At 37.0% G+C, this 18,485-nt stretch overlaps 1 protein-coding gene across 1 annotated transcript in view; it reads left to right on the plus strand.

Moving 5' to 3' along the window:
* Positions 1-18,485, plus strand: part of LOC126416750 (Down syndrome cell adhesion molecule-like protein Dscam2) — an 859,584-nt gene that overhangs the window by 646,106 nt on the left and 194,993 nt on the right. The window contains exon 14 of the mRNA XM_050084589.1: positions 11,458-11,577. Within this exon, the coding sequence (XP_049940546.1) occupies positions 11,458-11,577 (120 nt within the window). The remainder of the gene's footprint in view (positions 1-11,457; positions 11,578-18,485) is intronic.

Below are 18,485 nucleotides of genomic sequence, written 5' to 3' on the forward strand. Positions count from 1 at the left end.
TGGAAATTTGGTGTGAGAAACAATTGGAAACAAGAAGAGTATTAGGAAAACTAAACCAAAACCAGAAAGAAGGCAAACAAGACAAAAAAATATAGACCTGTCAGCCTTCTCTTTGCATTGTACAAGGTATTCACTAAAATTATCATCAAACACACAAGAAAAATGATTTGAATTTATTCGGGTAAAGTAACAAGTAACAGTATAGTTTGGGAAGTGGGTACTGTGGAACGGAAAGCTTACAAGTGATGCTAAAAGCCTTAGGAAAAAAGTCATTTATTTAAACTGTGTCAGTACACCAAAAAATGTATATACATCAGTGATAAAGCTTTCATTAGACTTGATCTTTGACAGCAAACCTATTCCCAGACATTCTAGGGAAATGTTTCAGATCCGCAAATTAAGAAGGAATATGTGAACTGGCTTCATTTTTGTTGGTGAGATTGTGCTGTTTGCTTCTACCACAGCTTTAAAAAAAAAGTGTGTCTGTCTGTGTGTGTGGGTGTGGGTGTGTGTACTCAGTAGCTCTGAAGAAGGATTTGTCCAAAAGCTAAAGACGTCCTCACTCTTGTTTATGTGCCTTCTACTAGTCTGTGGGTTAGTGTTTTTACTCCTTCCACTATTTATATTGTAACAAGGGCTTTCCATTACCAGATAATACCACAGATTTACAGTGGACTCATAAAAATAGTTGGAGCTTGTATGTTTAAGGCAGTTGAAGAGAATCATTGGTTGGACAGCTAACAAAATAAACAGAAGAGTGAAAATAACCTGGGTTGTTTCTGGTATACTAAGTAGGTTATACTGCAAAAACCATTCAAAAACTGAGAATTGCTCATCAAGCAATGGAGATATGATTGTTGAGAATGACTGTATGAGGAAACAAATGAAAGGCTCAGGAAACAAACTTCTGTAGATAATGCAATTACAACTGCAGTGGCAATAGAAAGAAGATGGATATGGCACGTAGTCAGTTGCAGGGCTTGTAAATTGATGAAGAAAGATCTTTACTGTATCCCAAGACAAGAGAATGACATGGATGAGTATAGGTGAAAACAGCTGCGCATGGAAAAGGCTATAGGAATTCTTCATCCACCAGTTGACACCAGATGGCAAATGATGTGAAGGTGGTGATAGTAGGCATCATTTTGACAGAGTAGGGTATGTAAGTGGAACATGATACCTGCGCCAGGCATCATACAGTGGATTGTGCAGTATGAAGGAGGCATGTGAGAGAAAGTGATCTTTTTTGAAATATTCTTTTTCAAGCTATATGCACTTGACTCAAAGTGTATGTCAGTTGTAGCAGAGATATTGGAACAGTGTTTCCAACATAATAGACAACTATCTTTATGCAGTCTTATGAACTCAGCTTGCTCATTGTCTGTGAGATGTCAGGAAGGCATTTGATACAGATCTGTTTAGTGAACAAAATGCAAGATTACTGAATATCAAAGCAGATTTGTGGCTGGTTTCAGCTCTTCTTTGAAGATAGTACTCAACATCTCAGTCTTAACAGAACAAAATCAGTCGATGTAAAGGTAATTTCAGGAGTATCCCACGGAAGTGTGATAGGGCCATTACTGTTTACAGTATTTACAAATGATGTATTTGATAGCGACAAAAGCTCCACGAGGCTGCTCACAGGTGATGCGTTGGTTAGTAACAAATTAGCAATGCTGGAAGACTATAGCGAATTGCAGGAGAAGTACAGAGATCAATAATTGGTGCTGGGAGTGGCAGTAGTCTATGAATGTACATAATGTAATGTACTACATATAAATATGTGAAGAAATTGAATACTGTTTGATTGCATTATAGATGACAAATAATTGAAACAGTAATGGCCATAAAATGCTTAGGATTAACCCTGTGGAATGACATAAAGTGGAATGACCACATAAAAAAATTACAGGAAAAGCAAATGCCAGGCTGAGATTCACTGGATGAACCAGAAGAGAGTGTAATTAAGCCACAGAAGAAGTAGCCTCCAAAATATCTGTTCAAGCAATTCTTGAATATTACTCGTCAATATGGGACTCTCACCAGGTTGGAATAGTGGCAGAGATAGTGAATATCCAATTAAGATAAGCCTATTCCATTACAACATCATATTGTTGGTGTGAAAGCTTCACAGAGATGCTCAACAAACTCCAGTGGCAGACTGTAGAAGAGATCCACTGCGGGCCATAGAGAGGTTTACTTTTAAAATTCTGAGAGAGATGGGAAGTGTTGGGCACCATATTATTTCCTCTCTTATGCTTGTCTAGTTAAATGACTACAGTGAGGAAATCAGAGAAACTACAGCTAATATGGAGATATACTGACAGTTTGCCATTCATGCATGGAACAGGGGAGGGGGGAAAAGATAGTGGTACCAGAATGATCCTCTGTTGCACTCTCTAAGGTGCCTTCCAGAGCATAGGTATACCGTAGATGCAGATGTTTTGTTAGTCACTCTGTGATGATTCAAATTATTTGGCATATAGTTATGATTTGAATAAAATAAAAAATCTTAACAGTGGAATGTCTCACTGCATTGATAGTGTGACATACAGTCATTGTTCTATGCAGCTAAGTAATTGATGACACTGTGAGCATCTTTAGGAGATGTGCTGTTGTGTTGTAGTGGCCAGTCAGGGGAATGTGGTGTAGAACATTTTTATCAGATGTGTTGACCAACAATCTTTAAGAAACTCACTTAAAATTTGTTTTGTTCTCAGTCTATATGTGAGAGAGTTCAAGTTGTTGAACGATTCAACTCTGTTTTAAAAAAGTAAATCAAAATTGTCTTTCCCGAATGCAACTATCTAATTATTTTTCATACTATGCTCATATGTTTATGTTTCCTCTGAGGTTCACTTTTAGAGGTGATGTAAATTAACTATATTCTTCACTATAAGCTTTTTAACTAGATAACCATTCTCACTTTGTTCTGTTCCATTTTTCTTCAGTACCCAGGCTGTAGGTAATTTTCACAGAGATTTATCTAGTGTATCTTAAGTGTTCTTCATTTTTTCTCTTAAGTCCGCCAAGGAGCTAGTACTGGATGCAAAAATTCTTGGTTGTGCCTGAATCTTCAGTGTATAGATCTCTCCAATAATTCGCCCCCCCCCCCCCCCCCCTATTTTACATTTCATTTCTACCTTTTTGTTCATGAATAGAAGTCAATGAATTAAGTTTATAAAATAACTTAGGCTTGACATCTACCACTAGGTTGAAGGAAGGACATTATTCATAAACATAAGATGCTTGTGTGCTATTATTTATATTCCAGTCCAGAAGGCACTAAAACTGCAGTCTGTATTTCAAAGACAGTGTACCAGAGAAACTTAACAATTATACTATATCAAGAATGTTGGATATCTTAATATTTAATGAATCCTGAGGTTTATTGTTTGTTTACTAGAACACAATTTGAGGTATAATCTCACCTTGAAGCAAACCTTATCGTGTAACATCACTTACTTACAGTAATAGATTTTCTTCTTGGTCTTTCTGGAACAAATTGTCTATTACTAGGTGGATTTATGGGGCAGTATGTAGCCTGACAACTTTGAGCACACAATATTGATCATTAATGTCAAACATTGTTTTGTCTTCAGTGTTTTATAGTGCAAATACATGCCTGAAATTGCTTTATTGTTAAAGTAAAACCTCCAAAAACTTGGCTATTCTGAAAAAGTCAGTCAAGTCCAATAAAGAAAAACTTGAGTAATATTGAAGGGGAAACTTAATGATGAACTGTAAACTTGATAAATTCTCATTTGTACAAAATATACATGAGTATGGGTGCTGAACTTTGAAATTGCTGCAAATTTCTTTGCAAAAATACCTGTTAAAGACTCTCTGTGGTATCTTGAAATATTTAAATATAAACCTGAGTGTATCAGCTTCGGAATCAGTATATGAATCGTGTATTTAGTTAAAACAGATGTGTCACATTATTTGATGATGTAGGGTCTGTTTTATAGTTATGATGTCAGCATTTGCCATTATGCATTTTTTGTGAAGCAGATATTGTAAGAAAATAGGAAAAAATGTGTGTTTTGTCACAGTACTGTGTTTACCAAATTGCTGTACAATTATAGCTGAGATTCACTATTTAAAACAAATTATTCTTTTACTCTCTCTGATAATTACTTCTCATGTTCAGTGGTTGCATCTCTCATATTTGAAAGTATGGATCCTGTATGACTATAATCTTTATTTGTTACTACAGTTCATCCAAAAGTTGCTCCATTCACTTTTGGAGATGGCCCTGCTCATGCCAATAGTGGTCAGCATGCCACTGTACAATGCTCAGTGGATGGAGATCTTCCTCTCAATATTTCTTGGCAGTTCAATGGGAAAACTCTCTCTCCAAGTTTTGACCTCTCTGTGGTCAATGTTGGGCACCGTGCCAGTGTTCTAACAATAGAACCAATATCAGCATACCATGCTGGTTTTTACACTTGCAAAGGGCACAACTTCGCTGGATCTGACAATTATACTGCTCAGCTGGTTGTCAATGGTTTGTTCACCATGCAGGGGAGTGTGTATTCAGGGGTAATTAAGTTTCTTTTGCATATATGCCATTCAATTCATGTTCTGTATCAATTTTTTTTTCTCTCCACTTTTTCTTTCTGATATGATTGTATTTGCAGCACCAGGAGAAAGCTTAATTCAGTCTGCATTCATTCAGTTCCTAATTTTTACCTTTTGCTTTGGTAAGGATATGGCATTGCTCAATTTCAATCCATAATTTTTTTCGAAGGCATTTTGCCTGTGTAGAGGAGTGCACCACAGTAGCTGTTGATAGAGAATTGGAACCCATCTGTGATGTGGTGCTGAAATGTAAAATAGTTTGTGTATTGGGCAAATATTTAAAATGAAAATGAGCCAAGAAATGAAAAGAAACATACAAAAATGATATCATGAATTCATTATACACAACATATTATATATAAAATTAATGATGACTGCGCATTTTCAGTTTTCTTCATATGTCTGAAATTAGATTCTTCGTTTCTAAAGTAGAAGTATAACTTTGATAGTTTATTGCCTAGAAGTCTCTTGTGCTTCCATTTCTTTACTTCCCACGTATCTTCATAACAACAATTTATTTTTTCTTTAGTGGATTAATACATCATTCATTCATATGTCATAAAGACAAATATTTATGTTTTTTTTCATGTGTAATTTGCAGTTGTACCTCGGATTGTACCCTTTCATTTCGACTCGCCCATTTTTGCTGGACAGGCAGCACAAGTAACTTGTCTTGTCTCAGAGGGAGATTTTCCCCTTGACATAATGTGGAGTTTCCAAGGGACCCACTTGTCTTCACAAATGGGTATTTCAACCATGAAAGCTGGGAGAAAAGCCAGCATGTTACTGATAGACCCTGCAAGTTCCGGTCACCGGGGAAATTACACTTGCACAGTCAGAAACCCAGCAGGAACCGTGAACTACACAGCTAGTCTCGATATTCATGGTATGCTGAAATAGGGCAGTATGTGTCATATAAATGTTTAGGTAGAGGCATGTGTGAAGATGACTTAACATAACACTGAACAAGAATTTTGTGTGCAGGGCTATTTTCACCTTCCTTCCATTCCTTTTACCACTCACTATGTTTAAAGGAGAGTGAAAGAGAAAGAGAATTTTATTCTTGACGTGTATATAGTCCACAAGAAATATCTGATGTTGGAAATAATCTCAGCTTTTCCATGTATCCACAAGATTGAAGTATGTAGTATATTGTTGTTTTACCATTTAATGTGTGGCTTATTTGGGTTCATTAATTCAATTATTTGCTGCTATATACTGCATAAATAAAAATGTGCCGTCTTTTCAGTCTCTGTTAGAGAAGATATGGCAGCAGCTGTACCCAGGATTATCAGTTCCATCGATACGAACAGAATGTAAAGAATTGTGTACACAGTATTGTTTGCGCAACTCTGTGAAAGGTTCATTTCCAGTGTTTCTATCATATCCTATGGTTAGTGGAGGTTTAGTGAGGCAATCCAGTTGGTACATTTTACATGCTTTGTATGTGTTTAATTTATGCAGCAGTTTACTGTGAAATTTTGATTTTGAGTTTTCTCAGTTATTTTACACTTCTGTGCAAGCAGTTTGGAATAAGTAATTTGAATTTTTTTTAGCTCCCTCTTTGTTTTGATATGGTTTCCAGTTATGCCTCGGATTGTCCCCTTCCATTTTGATGCCCCAATTTTTGCTGGACAAGCTGCACAAGTTACATGCCTTGTATCTGAGGGTGACAGTCCTCTTGACATCAGCTGGAGCTTCAAAGGAACACACTTATCCTCACAGATGGGGATCAGCACCACTAAGATTGGGAGAAGGGCTAGTTCTTTACTTATAGATCCAGCAAGTTCTGGACACCGTGGAAATTACACATGTACTGTTCGTAATACAGCTGGAACTGTCAATTATACGACAAGTCTCGATATTAATGGTATGAGATGCTTCACATTCCGTAATTATTAAGCTGATAGAAGCATGTACATGTCCTCCTTACTCACTCCACACAAGTGATATCTTGTAACTTACTCTACATGCTTTACTGCGTTAGTAAAAAGTTGAACATTTTGGAAGTGACTACCATTGTCTTTCCTCTTGTAAATCTGTAGTACATCTGGTTTGCAGAAGACATAATTAGTGAGCTAGTTCTCATAGAAGAGTGCAAAAAATAGTTTTTCGATGCTGCTACCAGGCTAATTGATTTCCCTACAGCAGAAAAAAATAACATCTTACCTCACATGAGGTAATTTACAGTTCCCACATTAAAATCCATCTATAAAGACATTAATTATAATTCACTGGGAAGTCATCTCATGCCACATCTTTTGTGAACACTCTTCTAATCATACTTACAATAATAATTTCAGGAATGTGGGTTGATTAGGTGTTGAGTTCTCATCAGATTAGTTGCTTTGCGAAGAACCTACGCCCTTCCCCTCCCTCGTCCTGTTACAAAGGGAAAACAAATAGTAGTGCTATATGAAACAAGTAAAAGTAGAAATTGAGTGCTGCAGCATTTTCTGTCATTTGTTTTGAAAATTTATGTGTGTAGTGGAGAATATAGCAATGAAATTAATTGTCATCTGCCATTATTCATTCATTCCTTCTTTCATGGTGTTTTATAGATGTTATCATATGGGAAAACTTAGAGATGAGTGAAGTAAGTTGTAATACACATTTTCACAGAACTGCAGCTGTATTAAAACACTTCTGATGGATGTGTACTATTTAAATAAGAGTCTCATCTTTTTTAAAATGCCTCTGTGGAGAACAGTTTCTTTGTTTTTCTTACTCTTTGCAACATATCTTCATTTCTTTTATTGCAAATGTGAAGAGAACATTAAAAGACTTATAGGGTGTGTTTTCAACAGGAGTGACATTTGAAGGAAATAATACCTGTTGTGGATCATGTTTTGTCTTTTATTTTGACCTTTTGTACCTTTGAGTTGTTTCTGGCAGTATTGTACAGTGAATACAGAAATATGGCATCTTGTTTTCATTTTCTTCAATGAAATTAAAAATTAAGGATCTCATTCTTTCAGATTTTTGTTTTATTTTTGTCTGTAGAGATACCGGTTCTACTCCCCATAACATTATCATCTGAATACAGCAGTGAAGGCGAATATGTACAGTTATCATGCATTGCATCAAAGGGTGATCTCCCAATGAATTTTCAATGGTTCTTGGACAATGAAGCAGTAACTCCTACAATGGGAACAACCACAGTAAATGTCGGTCGACAGACAAGTCTGCTTATTATTCAAAGTGTCACATTCAGACATGCAGGAAATTATACGTGTACTGCCACAAATGCTGGTGGTCAGACAAAACAAAAGGCTCAGCTAATTGTCAAGGGTAAATAATATTTGCGAGAAACAGTTTATGAACTTTAATGTGTTTACCTTTTAATATGTACATGGGCACTATGCAGATTTCCTCGAGAAAAAGTTAGTTGCAAAATATAGCATTGAGAAATTCTGAGCAAAATATTGTTAGCAGAATTATATTTCAGTCTAATAACATTGACATGAAAGTTAAATTATTTTGTTATGTGGAAGACATTCCCAAATAATATGAGAGATTATTTGGAACTGTGAAACAACTATCATTTACTCTTATTGCAATTAAAAATGTAGCACATGCAGAATACGAACAGCAGGTCCACAACTGAAAGATAATGCAGTTTTTGGAACTCTGGTGCATATTCTTCATTAGCATATTGGTCAGAAAAGTTAAGGATAGCTAGTTTGCTGCTCAGGATATTTCTTCATTTCTTGGAACTGGTGTTGACATAGGCCACATTGCCAGCTTTCCTGAAGATTGATTCAGGGTTTTGTCCTTATCCACTCCTTTATTCCTTCCTATTTCTCTTTTTTTATTTTGTAGGACAAGTTAAGTCCTTGAGCAGTTCTTGCGGTTAGCGGGAGGACAAGGCATTCCTATTCCACACACCTCATTGACTATTTCTCCTCTCTGTCTAAAATTATCTTTTGTTTAAATTGTGCCACATACTCTTAAATCCACACTACTCCCTGCAGTAGGAGAAAGGTAGATAATATCTGAAAACGTAGTAGTGTTATTCAAAAGTGATGTAGCATTTTGTTATATGAATTTTACATCTTTGGACCTTAAGTATCTCTCTGTTAACTTAATATATTTTGAATCAAGGAGCCAAACTAACTCACTATGAGGAGTATGTGGTTCCTGAATAAAATTGTTGCATGGAAAGGGAATATCCTACCTTCTGTTAATTTCCCCTAATTTTGGAAAAGAAATATTCCCTCTCATGTTGTTATCCCTATTAAAATGAAGGCTCTATAAAAATCAAGACATAATACAGGAGGCCCTTGTTGTTTTAACTGTCTGAAAAAAAATATTAATTTTCTTTGAACAAGGCTTTCAAATATATGTTTGATCTAACATAACAAAAGGAAAACACACTGGTTACTAACATTGTATTTAAGAGTTTGTGGAGTTACTAATGCATGTTTCTCTATTAAACTTATTATTTTGCAGTTGTGCTTTAGCTTTTGTTTGTTTACTACCATAAATTCCTGCATGCAGTTGCATTTGCATGTTTGTAGATGATTGTAATTTACTTGTGAAGCTAAAAATGTTTTTGGTCATAAGGTACATTGGAGCTACTTGAATTACTTAAGCCATTTTGTTGTACTTTCAAATACATCAGACCCTTCAAATTACTTCAGGATTTTTAATTTTGTTACTGTATTAAATTATATATGTTTGATAATATTGTTGTATGAAAACCCCAAATGGGAATTGTATTGGACAGATGTCAGCAGACTTTTTCACATAGATAATAGTTTTGAGACTTGTAAAAACTAACTTCATTGTTTCAAATGAAATTAACTGGATAGATGAGAAATGTACTGACACATATGAAAGTTAAGGAAATTCGCAAGCTTTCGGAGCCAGTGGCTTCTTCTTCTAGCAGAAGGGTTGAAGGGGAAAGAAGAGGGGTGAAGAAAAGGGACTGGCAAGGTTTAGCAGATGGGGAGTTTCGAAAAGTCACCCAGAACACTGGGTCAGGGGAGATATCTTATCTGGTGCAGTCCCCAACAATCAATCTTTCCTACTCATCCTGTCCATTAAGCCTTCCTTGACCCAGGGTTCCACGTCACTTTTCCAATGTCTTCCCATTTCCTAAACCTCACCAATCCTTTTTCTTAAACCCTCTTCCTTCTCTTTCAATGCTTCTTTCAAAAGAAGGAGCCACTGGCTCCAAAAGCTTGCAAATATCCTTAACCTGTATATTATGTGTTCTGCTGCTGCGTGATGAGTAGATTTTTTTATGTATCCAGTTATATTATATTTTCAAAAATTGGTTATTTTCTTTGATGTAATTAAAATTAAAAATGATAAATGTGGGATGAATACCTCATCCCAATGTGCAGTGATAATACAAATGTCCAACAAAAGTAAAATGGTTGTAGGATATGAAGATGTAGCAAATCATTCATTGGCAAACATAAATTCCTGGCACTTTGTTATTGACCATGAAAACATTTTTAGCTTTTATTTTATGTGTGAATTTGATTTTCAATGACAGCAGATTTTCATTATAGCTGAAATTTACTCATGAAGAAACAATTATAATTTACTATCACAGTAAACTGGTAATTGCTGTAAGCATTTATGTTGACTGAATTTTGTTGGCAGTCAAAGGCTTGCGACATCTGTGGTACCCAACAAAGTTTCATAACTTACGTAATAAATTCACCACTTTTTGTTCTCTCACATTAATATAATTCAATCAGAAATGATTTTTTTCCTAGTTGTAAACTGCTATAGTTTATATCTATAACAATAAATCAAATTTTCTGTGAAGTTATTTCAAAATTTTGTGATATGGGCCCTTCAAAACAAATGAGAATCTGCTGGCATCTTTCATAATTTTACATATATAGTAGTTGTTCTTTTGTAAAATGCAAATGTTTAAAAGAAGTCTCAAGCTTTTTTTTTTTTTTTTTTTTTTCAAGAGTTGAGAAGTATTTTAAAATCTGCAAAAAGTTATCAAAGAATTATATTTTCAAACTTTAATTTCAAGTAATATTCACTTTTTCTATAAAATTTTTCATTAAATGCTGCTTGAGACAGTATTTATACCAAAATTGAAAAATAAACAAATAAAATATTGAAAAAAAGAGAGATTACAGTAGTGAACAGTATATTAGTATTACACTTGCTGTAGTTGCAAAACGTGTCTCTGTTGCAGAAAAAATTTGATACTTTTAATTTGATAACAAACTGAGTGACAAACAAGAAATATCAAAAAATTGCAATGAAAGTTCTCACTATTGTATGTGACCAACAAAAAAGCTCTAAATAGAACTGGAATGTTCAACAGCAATAAATGTAAATAAATATAAAATAGAAAGGGAATGTAACTATGCAACAGCTAAGTATTGGCACAAAGTAATGTGAGTGAGACGAAAAAAAGTTGAACCCAAGATTAATTAAATAAATATCCTGGTAGAAATTAAACAAAAAATTGCACTGTAAGCATTGAATGTTCAGATAAAAAATGCAGAATAGGATGTAAACATGTGAAGAAAGTCTGCAGCTCATCATACAGAATAGATAAAGCAAAATACAGACCCCCTTCTATCGACTTCTCCTTAAACCCCCCCCCCCCACTCTCACACACATGTGCAAACACACTACTCTGTGTAGAATTATACTTATTACTGTATCTATATACAAATTGAATCAAGAATGTATTTTGTATTTTTATGTGGGTGATCAGTCAACCATTTCCATTTACCAGTGCATTATTTTGATTTTTCCTGTTTGTCACTTCCATGTTCAGCTATTATTAACAGTTCTGTGTTAAAGCAACATAACAGCTTGTGTAATACTTCTTGACAGTGTCCACTATTGGCATAAAGTAATATATAATTGGTTGTGTTCTGATAGTGCCACCAAGATGGATTTTGGAACCAACAGACAAAGCATTTGCTCAAGGAAGTGATGCAAAAGTTGAATGCAAAGCTGATGGTTTTCCAAAGCCTCAAGTGACATGGAAGAAAGCTGCTGGTGAGTATTGTTACTGTAGTTACCTGAGAAATCGATTGAATATATGAGGGATATTATTATTATTTTAAATCAAAGAGCACACTCTGCAGATAAACTGAAGAATGTCTTATGCTGACAGATAATTAAGAACATACAGTAAGCCTTCAATTCTTTTGGGAGCTTCAGTCCCTTTAATGAAACTGCAGCAGGAATAGAACAGGTATGGACCTTTAAAAGGGAAATAAGGACATTTCATTCATCAATCCACACACACACACACACACACACACACACACACACACACACACACACACTGCTTATGGAACAGATATAAAACATGTTGTTTGCTTTTAAATGTGTGCACTCGTTGTGAATGCTTGACAGATGACAGCACTGATGACACACAGAACTGTAGTTGCAACAGTGAGAGTGAGGATTTTTTGTGTTTCTTGAAATGGTGGGGAGTGTCCTCCAGGTACAAGTGCCATGAATACTGATGGACAGCCTCAAGGCTGTGCATGTGGATTGTTGCCAGGCAGTGTTGAGGTGTGATGATAGCATGAATTAGACTTCCTTTTCTTTGATTGTGACAAGGGATGACACATGGATGGGATTTTCTAGTGTCAAACCAGACTGCTAAAGACATTCACATTATGAAAAATGTGTACAGCTGCAGGAAGATTATGTCGAGAAGTAACACAATTTTATAGTTTTCATGTGCTTAGTTTGTGAGGAAAAAAAATGGAGGTAATATTAGTTGAATGCATCTCGTAATATGTAGGCATAGAGAAATAATTTGGCAATAAAAACAGTGTTATGGTTAGGGTTATGGTCTCATGACAGAATTTCATGATTAAAATTTTCATAAACTTCAAATATTTTTCAATCTGTGGCACTCTTTATTAACAGTCTCAGAAAATTTTGTCTTCAGAAATAATGCAAACATCTCTTCCACTGAACACACACACACACACACACACACACACACACACACACACACACACACACTCACTCACTCTGAAGTGTTTGAGGTAAAAACATGTTTGGACAGAAACTAGCTCCAAAAGCACAGTGAGGATTATTTATAAAACTCCTAGTGCCATAATTCCTTACCTGTCATATACTGGCATGATGTTTTCAGACAATTTGCAAATGATGACAAAATCCCAAGGAGTTCCTTTCAGAAAACAGAGTGCATGTGTTCAAAAGAGATGGATGTACTCACTAAATTTAAAACAAATGGAATTGTCTGAAGAATTTCCATAAATTCCAGGAAATACTCACTAATTACTGTTAAGAAGAAATAAAAACTTTGAGGTTTGCCGATGACATTGTAATTCTGTCAGAGACAGCAAAGGACTTGGAAGAGCAGTTGAACGGAATGGACTGTGTCTTGAAAGGAGGGTATAAGATGAACATCAACAAAAACAAAACGACGATAATGGAATGTAGTCGAATTAAGTGGGGTGATGACACTTAAAGTAGTAAAGGAGTTTTGCTGTTTGGGGAGCAAAATAACTTATGTTGGTCGAAGTAGAGAGGATTTTAAATGTAGACTGGCAATGCCAAGGAAAGTGTTTCTGACGAAGAAAAAATTGTTAACATCGAGTATAGATTTAAATGTCAGAAGTCGTTTCTGAAAGTATTTGTATGGAGTGTAGCCATGTATGGAAGTGAAACGTGGACGATAAATAGTTTAGACAGGAAGAGAATAGAAGGTTTCGAAATGTGGTGCTACAGAAGAATGCTGAAGATTAGATGGGTGGGTCACATAACTAATGAGGAGGTATTGAGTAGAATTGGGGAGAAGAGGAGCTTGTGGCTCAACTTGACTAGAAGAAGGGATCGGTTGGTAGGACATGTTCTGAGACATCGAGGGATCACCAATTTAGTATTGGAGGGCAGCGTGGAGGGGAAAAATCGTAGAGGGAGACCAAGAGATGAATACACTAAGCAGATTCAGAAGGATGTAGGCTGCAGTAGGTACTGGGGGATGAAGAGGCTTGCACAGGATAGAGTAGCATGGAGAGCTGCATCAGGCCAGTCTCAGGACTGAAGACCACAACAACAACAACAACAACAACACTGTTAAGTATGCAAAGGACAGTGTATTTATGCTGTTTTAATATTGGCTACAATAGAAAACCAACAACTTGAAAACAATTAGCAGAAAGGTTTTCAGATGTGGGAATCATACAGAGAGGTTTATTAGGAATTTGGTGGAGAAGAATTAGCAAAAATTGGTGAATCAGTACAGAATAAAAGGAATGTCTCATAAGGAAGCCTTTCTACGTATATTTGAATATCTGGGGTTTACGACTCACATTTTTCAGTTCTACTGAAAGTGTATCTCTATAGACTGTGGAGAATTTTACTAACATTTCTATACAGTGGTGTAACATGTTTTTCTGTTGAGTGTTCATTGAGTAGTTTTTACAATACCTTTTGCATGAGGGGGCATTTGTACAGATATGGCGGAGTTAAAATTTCAAGATACATGAACAGTGGCCTTCACATTGTCCAGAAACTGACACTGAAGATAGTTCAATATATTATCTGTGAATGTATAGGCTTTGCAAACTGTGACATATTAGGAGATAAAAAAGTTAAAAAATGATAAGCAAAGTAAACCAGCTTTGAACTTTTCACTGTCAGTAACCATGGAGATTATTGTTATTATGAAGATACCAGATGAGAGTTACTTGTCAGAAACTGCATGCACTGTACTTCATTTCAGCTGAGCAACAATTCTTCATTTACATTACTCTAATGGGAGCCAAAATAAAGTATCTTGAACATGAATTAGCAATGGTCTGAAGTCATTCATTGCAGATGATGTTACAACATAGGGAAACACAAGTTGTTAACAAAAGAAAAATTAGAAAATTAGAACCCACAATGTTTAAAAATATGCTGAAAAACAAGCCAAGTAAAAATAATGGTACTGGCATTGATTTGACAGGAAACCCAAATAGATATAAATTGAGTGATACACAGCTGAAAATTTTAACAGTCTTTGATTTCATTAAGTTTGATGTAGAGGAGTAGAAAAGTGTAAAATTGATGTATAGCCTACACATGCTCATATACAGCACCCTGTCATCAATGAACAGAAAAATCTTCTGCAGCAAAGATTGCTGGTATTTTTATTTTATTTCACAGTGACGGTTTCGACAGAATATTGCTGTCATCATCAGATCTTTAAAAAATTCTTATTAACATGCATACAAGGGTTCTCGTTGTTTTGCTGGCACATACAAATGTCAATAAGAATTTTCCAAAGATCCAATGAGGACAGCAAGGTTCTGTTGAAATGGTCATTGTAAAATAAAATATAAATACCAGCAATCTTGGCTGAAGAGGATTTTCCTAAATTTGGTGTCACAGAGATTATGAAAACAAGTGCTTCCCTAGGGTAATAATATTATCATTATTTGTAATGGTCTGTCTTGATCACAAAAATTGTACATTTCATAGTTGTGTGTACAATTTTTGCGGTCAAGGTGGACCTTTACAAATAAACTGCCATAATGAGGGTGCAGACTCATTTACAGACCTTATGTCTTCAGTCTATAATATACTATCTGCTTTCAACTGAATACCTGCAAACATACATACAGTATTAAAATTATAAAAAAAAAAAAAAAAACAAAGTTAATTGGAATCTATTGATGTGAATTTTTGCGGAATTACCCCATAACAGAGCAAATGGATTCAAATGAAAAACTTGTTTATAAGAAAGGAAACAAAAGGTGGATTGATCTTGAGCAACAAAATTGATGTTACATGTTTACACAAAACTAAGTTATTAAAATAATGGGAAACAAGAGGAAAACTAGGAATATGCATAAAAATTAAATAGAGAACAATGACTAGTCCAGATGCGCCAAGCTGGCAGAGTCCAGTCGCCAGGGAAGAACAATGCCGGACTGTCGACTGCACTGCGTAAACAGAGACAGTTCTGGTGCAAGGGTTTCTGGAACAAACACTGGTGTCAGATTTTCTGCCAATTGTGACGTTCCCTGCCGTAGGTGAAGTTGGTTAAAATGTTGCTTGTGTCTGGACACATCAGTACATGAGATTTCTACCATGGTCCTTCCCAGGAGGCACTGTACAGTGGCTTGGCCGTATCGTAGCCTAACCCTGGTATATAGATTTGCACAGACAGGGTCTTTTGGGACATACCTGTGGCGACAAATGTGGGAGGACTGATGTGATGGAAGTGTTGGGTTGATAATGGATCGTTGGGAACATAACGGGCATCATTCAAGTCTCATGGCAAATGACCTCCCTCCTCCCACCAATGAAGGTGTCCCCTGTAAGAGGATAGAAAAAGGGAGAGGGCATCAGAGACTGAGCGATGCTAGCAGAGTTTAGATATTTGAGCTATGAAAGTTCTTAAAAAACGTTTTGCCAGGGCATTTGAAGCTGGGGGGAATGGGGCTGTCCAGACTAATTGATTCTGTTAACTTTACAGAATTCCTGGAACTCTGTGGAAGTAAACTGGGGACAATTATTTGCTACTATAGTTCCTGGGAGACCCTCTAAGGAAATGATCTTGGCTAAGGTCTGGATGGTAGCAGTGGAAGTGGCAGGAGGCATCCTGAGATAATTGAGTATCCAGAGTCTGCATCTACCACAATGAGCCAAAAAGTCTCCAGGAAGAGGCCAGCAGAATCCAGGTGAATTCTTGACCAAGGGGTTGGTGATGGCGACAAGAAATATCTATGTGCAGGGGCCACTTTCTTCAGTTGGCAAGTGATACAAGTGGAAAGCAAGTTTGTAATGCTGTGTCCATTTGTCGCCAGTATTTGTGATGTCTGGCCAGCTGTTTTGTGAGACCCCTCCCCACCTCAGCATTCCTGGTGGAGGAGTTCCAGGGCCTTCTATTGAATCAACATGTGTTCGCCCGTTTTCCCTTTGGAGCAGTACGATACACTGTAGTGCAGAGAGGTCATGGTGGTGATCACAGAAGGCCTAAATTCTGGCCCTTTGAAAGAGCATAAACAGTCAAGAAACCTTAATTTTTGTGGTCACTGGTTTCAATCAGTTACTGAGCATCTTAAGACCTCATATGACATTGGGACCGAGCAAGGTGGTGCAGTGGTTAGCGCACGGGACTTGCATTCAGGAGGACAATGGTTCAAACCCACGTCCAACCATCCTGATTTAGGCTTTTCGTGATTTCCCTAAATCACTTCAGGCAAATGCTGAGATGGTTCCTTTGAAAGGGCATGGCCGACTTCCTTCCGCATCCTTCCCTAATCCGATGGGACCTATGCCCTCGCTGTTTGGTTCCTACCCCCGAATCGACCACCAACCATGCTGGGAGGCAGTGGCAGTGAATGGAGCAGTCATTACAAACTCCATGAATGTCAACTGCTCTGTGAGTTCTGAAGATGGTCAGTAACTGACAGAAACTGCTAACCAAAAAAATAAAGGTTTTACTTTTTTGTTCATTTTAAAAAACTGCTGTTTTCCAGAGAAATGTTCTCAAGAATTACTGAAGTTATGAGTTCTGTAGTTGCTTTCTCTTGGCTGACTACCAAGATTGGGCACATCTGAAGATCTTGCCATGGTGCTGTGCTGTTTGGTGCTTCATGTTGTTTGCATCAAGAGGAAGGTAGTTTATGGCTTCCGCCATTGCAACATGCAGGTGGCAGCAGACCTTGGGATCTTTGTTGAAGACAGGGTCCTACCCTACAGGTGGACAGGAGAGAAGATCCGCATTAGTATGGTGCATTGTCAAACGAAACTGGATGTTGTATGAGTAACTTGATAAAAAGAGGGCCCAGTGTTATCAGTGTCAAGCACTCTAAGTGGGAAGATTTGCTGAAGGGCATGGGGGCAGAAGGAGTGGCTTGTGTTTTGTGAAAAGTGTGAACTGATGGGTGTAGAAAAAATCATGGAATTTCTTTATGGCACATGTTACGGCAAGGGTGTCCTTCTCGACCTGGCTGTAATTTATCTATGTGTGATTCATTGTGTAAAAAACAAAGCAATAGGGTGTTCCACCCCATTTACAACGTGCAACAGCACTGCCCCCACCACATAATCAGATGCTTCACCTGTGAGGACCATTGACACTGCTGTATCATGTTCTGTTAGGCAAGTATGTTTGAGAATGGCCTGCTTCATACTATGGAAACCACTGTAAGCATTGGTCCGTCCATTTCCATGGTATGTTTCTTTATAAGAGCTGATGTAATGGCTCCACTGTTGAGTGCCACCGAAGGATGAAGTGGCAGTTGTCATTGGTTTGATCCAGGACCAACTTCATTTGAGAGATGTCCTTGGGGGTATGCAGCTTTTGGACTGCCTCACGTAAGATGGGGTGGAGCGGATACGTGAAACACTGACTCTTTGTCCCAAATACTCCACTTGATTTACAAAGAATTCACACTCATCGAAATTGCAGTATAAATTCACTTTCTGAAAGATAATGAGCAATACTTCTAAATTATGAGTGATGTCCTCCAGTTTTTCCTGCCACCAAAGTATCATCCCTACAGTTAGCCTTACCAGGAACTTGCCTGATTAACTGCTCTAAGTATATTTGGACTGTAGGTGGTACACTGGACATACTGAAAAGCAGTCAGTTATATCAGAAAAGTTCAAACAGTTTACTGGTCACTAATAAGTTCTTAGAGCGGGAGCTGCAGGTAGACAACCTTTAAGTCAATCTTGACAAACATTCTACCCAGAAAGATGAGTCATACCCCACCTTCAACTTCGGAGGTTTGATATGCATTGGGACTGCTTGGGCTACAGTTGTGACTTCAAAGTCACCACAGACACGGATCATACCATAAGACGATGGAGGATGCCGATCTACTGTTGGGTGCTGGGGGCAGAACCCTCTCCTCTTGCAGGCATTGAAGTTCAGTGTGGAGCCTGTTCTGCAGAGCAAATGGAACATTACGAGCTTT

The sequence above is a fragment of the Schistocerca serialis genome, chromosome 8 (assembly GCF_023864345.2).
Source record: "Schistocerca serialis cubense isolate TAMUIC-IGC-003099 chromosome 8, iqSchSeri2.2, whole genome shotgun sequence".
Taxonomy (NCBI): Eukaryota; Metazoa; Arthropoda; class Insecta; order Orthoptera; family Acrididae; genus Schistocerca; species Schistocerca serialis.